At 37.7% G+C, this 11,378-nt stretch overlaps 1 protein-coding gene across 1 annotated transcript in view; it reads right to left on the bottom strand.

The window, feature by feature from the left end:
- Positions 1-981: 981 nt before the first annotated feature.
- LOC104168911 (myosin-10-like) overlaps positions 982-11,378 on the bottom strand; it is a gene marked incomplete at its 3' end in the record, with an annotated part of 31,703 nt that continues 21,306 nt past the window's right edge. Inside the window, exons 9-19 of the mRNA XM_009709673.1 lie at positions 11,137-11,289; positions 10,573-10,746; positions 8,621-8,794; positions 6,752-6,866; positions 5,621-5,683; positions 2,968-3,161; positions 2,581-2,702; positions 2,185-2,254; positions 1,922-2,082; positions 1,196-1,304; positions 982-1,113 (exon numbers count right to left, since the gene is read on the bottom strand). Coding sequence (XP_009707975.1) covers positions 982-1,113; positions 1,196-1,304; positions 1,922-2,082; positions 2,185-2,254; positions 2,581-2,702; positions 2,968-3,161; positions 5,621-5,683; positions 6,752-6,866; positions 8,621-8,794; positions 10,573-10,746; positions 11,137-11,289 — 1,467 coding nt within the window. The remainder of the gene's footprint in view (positions 1,114-1,195; positions 1,305-1,921; positions 2,083-2,184; positions 2,255-2,580; positions 2,703-2,967; positions 3,162-5,620; positions 5,684-6,751; positions 6,867-8,620; positions 8,795-10,572; positions 10,747-11,136; positions 11,290-11,378) is intronic.

Raw genomic sequence — 11,378 nt, 5'->3', positions numbered from 1 at the left:
GTCATGCTGTTTGTGATGCAGCCCAGGATACAGTTGGCTTTTGGGGCTGCAAGCACGCATTGCCAGGTCGTGTTGAGCTTCTCATCAACCAGCACCCCCAAGTCCTTCTCCTCAGGGCTGCTCTCAATCCATTCTCTGCCCAGCCTGTATTTGTGCCTGGGATTGCCCTGACCCAGGTGCAGGACCTTGCACTTGGCCTTGTTGAACCTCATGAGTTCACACAGGCCCACCTCTCAGCCTGTCCAGGTCCCTCTAGGTGGCATCCTTTCCCTCCAGCGTGTTGACCGCACCACACAGCTTGGTGTCATCAGCAAACTTGCTGAGTGCACTCGATCCCACTGTCCTTGTTGCTGACAAGGATGTCAAACAGCGCTGGTCCCAATACCAACCCCTGAGGAATGTCACTTGTCATCAGTCTCCATTTGGACTTCAAGCTGTTGACTGCAACTCTTTGAGTGTGACCATCCAGCCAACTCCTTATCCACTGAGTGGTCCATCCGTCAGATCCATGTCTCTCCAATTTAGAGACAAGGATGTCGTGTGGGAGTGTCAAGTGCTTTGCACAAGTCCAGGCAGATGACGTCCATTGCTCTTCCCTTATCCACCAATGCTGTAACCCCATCATAGAAGGCCACCAAATTTGTACAATTGTCATAATTGCTCCCCCATGTCTTACACAGCACATGCACACCACAGAAGCATCCTACCCTGAAAATACATCTGAAAAGGAAAATGACACTGCTACTGAAGTTCTCCTCTAAACTAGGAAACGCCACAAAAAGTTTAGTTTTGTTAACATGATGTTTCTGCATTTCTGGAGGAATGGCTCATGCTGTATCTCCCTATTCCAGATTTTAGCTGAGCATGAAAGGAGTTAGCTTGCCTGATTCTCAGTGCTTCTGCTAACCATTATCTCCCCAACATGGGGCCCTCACATGGGATTCACATTCTAGATATCAAAAGCTGATCTTGGATACAAACCTGTTGATGTTTCCTTTCCATTTCCTCAAGTTCTGCCTCCACTTTTGTCTGTTTTTCTTTCACCTTCATTAGCTCCTCATCTTTGGCTTGAAGTTCCTCTTCTTGACGAGTGACCTGAAGAAGAGGCTTCACCTGCAAAGATTTGAAATGAACAAGTGAAAACCTGCATCCACCTATTTACAAAAGTCAAAGAAAGTCACAGAACACAACAAACCTTCGTGAAGACTCTCCACCACTGCCAGTGCCTAAGCTTTAAATACGCAGCGCAATTCCTTTGCAGGATTTTCAGTGCACTCAGTTGCTGTTGTTTCTTTGCAAAGGCCCTGAAGACAGAAAGAGCAAAACATTTCATGTTAGATACAGCTGATTGTCTGTCCATGTTTGTAATTTTTAGGTTACCCAGCCCGAGAACACTTGCAGACCATAAATAGGCTTATTTTTAAGTTTCAGTGACTACACTGATTTACGAATACTCATTCCTTATATGAAGAGGCTGAGCAAGAGTTGGATTCACCATTTTCAAAACAATAATTACAAATGCTATTTGTTCTTACTCTTCACAGACTCTTTTCTTAAAAAAAGATAAAATATAGATGGATTAGACACTGAACTGTCCTTTAATTTAAAAAAAGCAGCTTTCCAGAGTTCCTCTAAGAACCTCCAGTGGAGCAATAGGAGAGATTTTTTCACAGCTATTAGTTATACTGTAAACAGCTGCATGTGTCACAAAGGCAAGATTAAGGAAAGGAGATATTGTTAAGGAATAAAGGTGCAAATTCTTACTAGGCAAAAATTCACCTAATACCTTGGATACAACTACAGTTTATCAGGCAATAGATTTTAAGAAAATCTCTCCCGAAATGGAAGTTTCAATGCATAGCTCCCTATCAAAGAGACTTAAGATGACCACAAGAAGATCAAATCATAAAAGCACACATACTTCCTAGCCAGGTATCCTCTACAGACTGCCTGGAAGAAGATGATAATGTCTGTGATCTTCAGATCTCGTTCTTCTTCTAAGTGTGCCAAGACACCAGCTCGGAAAAAGATCTTGCTCTGTCCAATTCTGTATAAATTGGGGTCCAGCTCTAAGGCTCTGATCTAAATGGACAGACAAGCATATTGTTTTTACATCAAGAAAAAGACAATTTTTCTTTCAACTTTTCAATGTTTTAATAATAATATTTAGATATAAACACTTACCATACGCTCACAGGCTTGCTTACCATCCATAAAACCTTTTGGAATTGCATTAGGAGTAAGGATCTCATACCTTTAAGTCAAATGAAAACACACCTTTACATTCAACAATAAACTACATTATTATAAACCCATAAAGCTACAGTCACCAAGTGCATGGCTAAAGAATTTCTCCAGAAAGTTTTTCCAGCAGTCCATTTTACATTGTTTCCCCTTCCCTATTGTCTTTAGAATCAACTTGTAGTATTTAACTGCTTCAAGTTAAGCCACTTCAAGACCTCACACATGGTTTTGGATTTTCTTCCAGTTGGGTTGAGGGAGGGGGTGTGGAGTGTCTTCAATTAATTAACAAGGAACTTTATCCCATAAAAACCTCAAAAAGACTGCTCCTGCTGTTACCTCTGTCTAAATTCCTGGAACACTATCCTGTTTGGAAATCCTTGTCGACAAATCCTTATTCCTTCTAAAACACCGTTGCAACGAAGCTGATCTAGAACCAGATGTGGATCCAATTTTCCAGCCTGGACAAACAAAACCACCATGATTTTAGTATTTTAATTCATGTTAATGAAAAACTGTAGTTTTAAGTTTCTCAGGCTAACCTCTACAAAGCCAACTGTCTAAATAACGGGATATGCGGGGAATACTGAGAAGGTATTTGATCAGTGTGAAAACTTTGTGAAACCTGGCTTCTGATTTCAAAAGGAAGACAAAGACAGCATGCATAACTTAAAATACTGACTCTAATAAAAAGAAAGAATTAGAAGAGTGATCTGTAGTACCTACCCTCTTTTCATGATTTGGAATGATGCAGCGAACAAAATTGGGATTAGTGTTCCGGAGCGTTGCCATCAGCTTGGTGAGAGATTCTTTGTACAGTTGGCCAACTGTACGAAACATGCCCTTCTTGGTCTTGTACGCAGAGCCAAAAGCTGTCTCTGTTATTCCAGTGACTTGATCCAGACCCACAATACGATCCACTGGAAAGGACAAAGGAAAATAATTAAGTGGACTTTAATATTTGTCAGGTATAAAGATAGGCAGAAAGAGGAGCAATAGTGCAGCAGCAGAAGCTTTGCAGAACAAATGACAGAAGATGCCATCAGTAGGCAAGGCAGTCAGCATGTACTAGGGATGCTGTGCAGAAGCAGTGGAACCAAAAGCCACAAATTTATACAGCAGAATAGTGTAGCTTTAGTAGGTACAGACTAAAATATCCAGCTCTTTACTTGCAGTTCTACATGACCAGTAAAGCCATTTTCTTTATTTTAAGACAACTTTTAAGAGACAGAAAGTTGCCTAGAAACTGGCAATTATTTGAATTCTTACAAAGCAAAATATTTCCGGGTTGAAGACTTGGAATTAGACATCTGTGCATACTTGCTTAAAACGTAGAGTCATGTATGGTAATTATATAGATTAAATCTGAGTTTTATTGAATATTCAGAAGTGTTTTGAAAGCATAACTATTTACATAAGGGTTGGAAATAGTGTTATTTCAGTGACAAGAAGGGGAAAAAAAATATCTGCCAGACTTCTGCTAGTCTGTTATTTTGAAGAATTCTTCCAAGTTTTATATACAACTGCAAAGACCTCCCTAGGCAAAAGACAAGTTTCAAAACAGGAAAACTGCACACCAAAGCACTTCAAAGCTGCCCTAAAGCATCAGAATACAGACTTATCTTTGATTTTTTTTTTTTTTTTAACATTTTGGGTAAGGATCTCTATGGTTTCTTCTTCAGAAGCATGAATTAGAAATTTGACTGCCATGTTTAAAACCTTTAGGCCAAAAACATGAACATGATTCCACGTGCATGTCAACAGTTATTTAAAGAGCTTGCAAAAATAAAAATTTACACAGGTGGTTTAACACCTTATAGTTGGCACTTCTCAGTACTGAGCAAATACACAACGTACATTGGCTCTCCATGAAATCCAAGCTGGCCAGCCAGAAACAAGTCACTATATGTAGGCTACAATTTAACTTCACAAAACTTATCTTCAAATTAATTCAAACCAAAGCAGAGGGAATTATGCTTTGCTACCAGAATTAGTTTTGGGTACGGCAAATAAGTGACAATATTTTATTTCATACTCAACTAGTTTTCAATGGTCTATAAAAAAAAGGAAAGTTAAAAGCAGAAAAATACAGGGCAACAAATTTGAATAATCACTTGTAAGTCTTGCAAGTAGTACAGAGCAGAGCCCAGATCCTCCATACAGTTTTGAACAAAAAAATCTAAGCAACTTATTAAAGTTAGAAGAATAAGTGGGTGGTAAGTTGTTCATAAGATCATATTCCAAATATTTACTTTGAAGCAGAATTCAGTTCTAAACCAGAAATCGGACAGAGATTACTGGGAATCAGTCTTACAGAGAATGAACATAACAGCTTGTAAATATTAGAAACATGCACCCACCAGACACCATTCAGCTTTTGTTTGGCCACATACTTTAAAAAATTTTGTAAATAAATCTGATAATTGTGCACCTTTTGTTTTGCTCCCCTCTGTCCTCCAACTATAAGATAGTTGCTTGTATTTCAAAGAGGATTAAAGCTAAACATAAGCTTTCCCTATAGGTTAAGAGCAGCGATTGAACAGCATGACTGGACAATCACCCATTAGCTAAAGCCTCTGAACTCAAGCCCTCTAGTAATTACTTTAGGAAACATCACTAGCTTCCTCAAGTATGTGATGTATCATGAGTAGTGAAAGACAAACCCAAGTAAAGATCCAAAGTCTGAAGGCATAACCTTCCCATACATGTATTTCTAAGCTTGGGAAGAGGAACACAAGAAGGATGAGGAAGAGGTTGGATAAGATATCTAAAGTGTCTTCAAAAAGACATTCCAGATAAGTGGATTTGTTGATTTCCTGATACTTCCAAAAATGTGTGCAGCTTCTACAAAGGGAAATATTAAAATTAAGATGTTTTTAAACAAAAGAACAATTCCAACAAGCCTGGAAGAAGTTTATTTCACTTACTACCCCCACTACAACTGCAGCACTCATTCTGATACTTCAACACATTCTTCAGCTCTCCTCCCAAAAAATACATCCACATTCTAAAGTGTTCCACTTTTGTCAATGTTGGACTGCAGAAAGAAGCTTGATAGTGTTACAAAGCTTATGCATTCTCTCAAATGCTTGGAGCTACCAGAATTATCACTTAAGAAGCAATTCTACATCTCAACATGGAACTAGGAAGCAACAAACCTTTTTATCTGCAATGCTTAAATGCAATGCATAAAATATAAATGCTATATGTATGCAGCAGCAACTGAATAGGTATGCACTCAGAGACCATTTGCCTTGTGGAGGTATACCTAAGTTTAGCATGAAATGAAAAGTTCATGCAAGCCTACGAGCAAAAATGGTTTTCCTGTAGATACAACAGCCCTGCCTTTAGTAGGCCTACTGTTTTTATATCCATTCACCTGGTGGATCATGAAGACCAGTAATATTGTCATAGAAACAGGCTCTCTGAATATTCTGAATCTCTAAGGCAGAGAAACAGCAAAAACAGAAAGACAGAAGAGCAGATACACAAGACACTTCAGTTAGTATACAAAACAGGTTTATCAATTGCAAACAGACTTAACTGTGCTACAAAAGCAATTAGGCCACAACATATTCCATGCACATTTCAATTATCTGGGGAAGCAGGTTTTGAATATCTGGACCAAACCACTTTTGCTTCTGTGAGCGTATTCAAAAGGAAAGGAGCAGATCCCGAACCAAGAAGTTCTTTATATATTCATTAAAACTGCTCTCTGTAGCTGAGCCAAGTAAGAGGGAAACTCAGTATTAACCTACAGCATCATCTATATCACAACTTTAATTTCTTCCTCAAATAAGGAACTACAGGCTTTATTTACTTTGATATGTGAATATACTCTAATTAATATACTGTGGTGTTAAAAACTAGAATAGAAGAGTCCCTGCTAAGTATTTATTTGGCTATTTCTGCTTCTTGGAGTATTTTGGTAAAAACATTGATGAATACTTTAAGCTGACGTACTGGTAAACTAGCTAAACAACAGTGTACAGTTAAAACAGGAATACATTGCATTTGATTTTAATATGTAATATCTAAGCACTAGTATGGCTTTTACTGAATTTTATTTTAGGAGATGTGGATTTCCAGGATATCACCCACCACTGCACATGAAACAACCGTGCTGGTGCTCACATAAGACAACATTTTATTAACAGCAAGAACCATTACAGCTGTTTACATTCAGGACTCCACTGCAGCAAGTCCAACTAAGAGTTTTGGACAAGATTCTACATGAAATTTGACACAGGGTAACAAGTAGTAAGTGAATATTAGTTCAAATAATGAACATGAGAAGCAGCTACTCAGAAATGGTACATGTGCAAGGGACCATAAGTACAACAAGGAAGCTGGATTGCACCTTCGGCACTAAACAATAGAGAAAATGCTGTAAATATTTACAACAAAGGTGGAAGGTGAGGAGGGAACAGGCACAAAAAACCAATCCAAATTCATCCAGAAACGTAAAAAAGTCACTAACAACTTGCGTGCTCAGAGCATGATCTCTTACCATCCTTCCAAAGCTCTGCAACAAATTTGTCAGAAGACTGGTGCAAGAGCGTAGCCACATTGTCATTCAGGGGGTCCATATTCTTCATCAACCACTCATCTGCCTTGTAGTCTACCTGTAGAGCAGCCAAGTTGCACATGATCAGATGGACTACCAGCTTTACATTTAAATTTACCAGCATAAAAAAAGAAAGCTTTCAGAATACTATACTGATGTTTTCCTCCTATTCTCTTCTTGATGCTTGCTTGATTTAAGTTAGTTGTGCCTGCTTAGAATAGTTCAAAGTAGCACGAAAAGTTATTATTATTTTCAAAAAGTAAATGGGAGTTTTCTTAAAAATTTAGCAATCTGACTTTTTGCTTACTAATAGCTGGTATACACTTTCAGCCTAGTGTTATTGCCAAAATAAGGCTTCACTGTTCACTGTGAAGATGTAAAAACAACTCTAGTATAGGCCCTAATTACTTTATCTAAATTACTAGAGAGTAAATTAAGGATGTGCTGATGCACAACTTTAGTTTCACTATAGCAGTTACACTTAAACACTTTGTTCTATAAAGAAAAACAAACAAAGCCCTTATCTTGAAAGAGCCAATTTTGTGGTTTGCAATTAAACAATAGCTCAGCAGTTGAAAACTCAATGCTATCAACATGTGTTTCATCCCAACCCAAAAGACAGCCCTAAAATTCCCCTAAGTCCAACAAAACCTCTGCATAGACTAGCATGTTTTTGCTTCAACCAAACCGAGTTTTCTATTTTTAAATAAGGGCTTTGGAAGGAAAGCCACATTTAAATGCTTCCAGCATCCAAAACCAGATCAGATCATTATCTTGGTATTTCTTGCAGGAAAAGATATTTTACAAACGATTCCAGTCTTGAAGGAATATACAATCTGATCAAAAACTGAAAAATGCCTTCTGTCAGAGGAAGATATGCAATGCCAGTATTCCAGAAATGTCCCCTCAGTTTGGCAGAAGGAAACCATTTCTCAGAACAATTACTAGTAGCAGTCAGGCACCAAGCTGTTTCACCTCATTTTCATTACCTACCAGTAACCCACTATTAACTGCAGTAGCAGTGATGATTTCATTATTTCTAAGTAACTGTTTTAAATATTGATACAATAAAATGTTTAATTTCTTTATTTCATTTTTTGCTACAATTATCTAGTTGGCACCACTGACATCAACAAATAGGTAACAGCAAGCTGTTAGTAATTTAAATGACAATTAAAGGATAGCTCTTAATCATTCGCACAACCTGATTCTTCTAAATACCAGGGCAAAAACTGGTACTAGGATTAAGTTTTAACTACTTATGAAATTAATTATATAGCATGGCCCTATAGATCTGGGGATCATGAAAGATCCACAAAACACAAGAATTGCAGTTATTTCATGGACCTGTTCGTAATGCACCTGAGCTCTGTCCCCCTCAGCAGGACACTAAAGATTGAACGAACAGTAAAAATGAAAAGGTATCAGCTTACCTATACAAGGGGATATCAGAAAGTCTTATGAGAACTGAGGAGAAAAATTAAGATGGTACTGGCACAGCCCTAGTTCAAGCACAACTATCAACTTAGAAACACAGATATTCAGAAGAGATTCCTTTCAATAAAGTCCTGAAAAAAACTCACCTGTAAGACCTGACCACAAAATTAAAAGGAACTGAAATATTTGTTTAATTTAATATTAAATTTATATTTTTCATTTCTGTCTGTTTGGTAACAAGAGTTCCATCAGAGCTCTCAAGAACATTAAACAAGGCCACCCTTGTGCACAAGTATTTCTAAATTTGGTAGCTATATGGCATAGTACTTTCCCCAAACCAACGTTTCTAATGAAGTATTTAACATTTAACCTTACCTTCCCTGCATAGTGAATAATGCAGAAGTCTGCTTTGTCCTTTAGCTGTCTTGGCTTTTGGAACTTGGAGTGGGTTCCTTGCTCTTGTACCAACTTTTCCACAAATGTCTTGTCAGTAGCTTTAGGGAACCAGCATTCTTCATCCAGTAACGCTAACACACCAGGAGGATTTGCCTGAAATTCAGTTGAATTTAATATTTAACATATACATCCTTAAAATTGTAATATTTAAAACACACCATTGAACGCCACAATAAGCAGTTGTCCATACCAATTCAAATTTTATTTAAATTAAAACAAGCTGGGGGGGAGTTCAGTACAATGAAGGACATTATGACTGGTTCAAACAAATTCATTCCAATCTATATGGAGCCAGACATGACTGACCTGATCCAGTGTTGACTAGAGGCTTGCTTTGAGCAGAGACTGGAATAGACGACCTCCAGAGTTACCTTCCAAACATTTCTGTGACACGTATGTACACAGCAGCTCATCTGCATTTCCACAGTAGTTCATGTCATGCTTTAATGTGGGCTAAACTCAAGACAATCATCCCTCCCAGCCACTTGATACTACTGTGGCAGCCACTGAGTCTCTCCTTGCCAAGCCCTGGGTGGATATCCAGTAGCAGCACACAAAGAGATTCAGTAGGCTTAACTTGAGCAGTCAACACAGTTTTATATATTCCCTCTCTTTCCATATAATTTAAAATTAAGCAGGGCACAACCTAAATCTGTACTTTACAGCTGTCAAACAATTCTACAGGACCATTTTCCTCAGAGAAGACAGATAGATGCACACAAGAAAGCAATGGGGAAAAAAAGAGTTTATAATTATTTATACTTTAAAAATTTCTAGTGAATGTAAAGTTTACACATTTGAAGAGATGTTTCTATGCACTTACTACATGGCATCACATTTACAGAACACTTATGAAGATACTGACATTTGCTTTTAAAAAAAAAACCAAAACCAATTCAAGTAACTTGATGCATTTTAGGATATTCACCTAAACATCTGCATACTGAAAGCATCCACACTTATCCCCTAAGGCTTTTTAGCAGAGATTTTACTTTCCAAGGAGGCAGAACTTTCTGAAGTTCTACACACAAGGTGCAAACCTTTGATAACTGAAACAAGATTCCCCTTTTCCTACACTAAAAAAAAAAAAACAAACCCACAAGCGTAGCTCCTGGGGTTTTCTGCTCTTCAGGATACACAGCGTTATTGGCAGTTTATTTGTATTCTATACACATAGAAACAGAGCGTACTAACTGCAATACCCTAGGTTTAATTTAAAAGGTCATAAAGTAACTTTGACAGCATAGTTCTGAGGTGTGAAGAACAATAACTTTCAGGAATGATGATCTTGTTCTCCCTCAACTGGTCCTCCTGCTCTTTGCAGCCCTCTTCAGCTTCCATATACTGAGCAACCAGAAGAGTATGTTAAAAAGTACAGTGATTAAAACCACCTTTAAGGTACTGTTTTCCTATTTGCAAGGCAGATTTATGGGGAAAAACCTAACACTAAAGGAAGTTTCAGGAATTTTGCTACTGATCAAGTGAAATAAAGTTTATCATATGTCTTGAAAAGCTTTCGAACTCAGCCACCACTCTAAAGCTCCTATAACACAATGGCATGGTTTAATATGAAAGTGACAGGATTAAAGACTTCATTAGTAGTAGAGAAAAAAGTATAAAAATAGTAACTTAATACACTTTGCTCAGTGTTCTACCCTAACATCATGGCACTAACATCATGGCAAAATCCCATAAGGATAATTCCTTTTACTAATACACGGTATTTTAGACTTTGGCATTCACGTTAATTCACTTTGTGACAGCTCCACAAGAAATGTCTACACAGTCTTATAATTTACAGGTGGTAAAAGACAAACTCAGAAGTCTCACAAGTCTCTTTTACTTAGAGCATTATTAATGCACAAACTTACAGGTCTTTCGATTAAGTCAATGCAAGGCTGCAGATCCAGTCCAAAGTCAATGAAATTCCACTCTATACCTTCTCGTTGGTACTCCTCTTGCTCCAGGATAAACATTGTGTGGTTAAATAACTGCTGAAGCTTCTCATTGGTGTAGTTAATGCAAAGTTGCTCAAAGGAGTTCAACTACAAGAATAACATTAAGCAAGAATAGTTCAGTGATGGGATTTATCACATATCTGGAAGTCAAAAATTTGACCTTACAAGGAAATTTCTTAAAACTCTGCAACATTCAGATATAATGTAGAGAAAATTGGAAAATGCATTATATGAATCTCGTGTTCCCAGTTACATATAATTAAACTAACATACAGTAGGAAAAAACCATCACATACAAAAGAACGATTTAGACTAAAGTATGGATTTTGGCACTGTAATTTAGGGTTGTCAAAGCATTTGCATGCTACAAAACCCTCCTGCAGCCTTGGAACATGCATAAAGTGGCTCTGAAGTTAGTCCTGAACACGCATTAACGAGGGGTGGGAATAAAATCTGATTAGCAGTGTTTTGAAGTACCTCGAAGATTTCAAATCCAGCAATATCCAGAATTCCAATAAAAGACGCTCCCTGTCGTTTGGTCCTGTCCAAAGCTTTATTAATGCGATGAACAAGCCAGCGGAAGAGGCGTTCATAGGTGGCTTTTGCCAAAGCTTCCACTGCAAAGTCTGCCTGAAAATCCAAACAGGAAAATTTATTTACCCTGAAGAAGTCATCACAAGAACAAAGACACAGATGTTATCACAAATAACTAAGTAAAA

The sequence above is a fragment of the Cariama cristata genome, unplaced genomic scaffold (assembly GCF_000690535.1).
Source record: "Cariama cristata isolate BGI_N322 unplaced genomic scaffold, ASM69053v1 scaffold39831, whole genome shotgun sequence".
NCBI classification, from domain to species: domain Eukaryota; kingdom Metazoa; phylum Chordata; class Aves; order Cariamiformes; family Cariamidae; genus Cariama; species Cariama cristata.
This window is presented reverse-complemented; position numbering and strand designations above follow the sequence as displayed.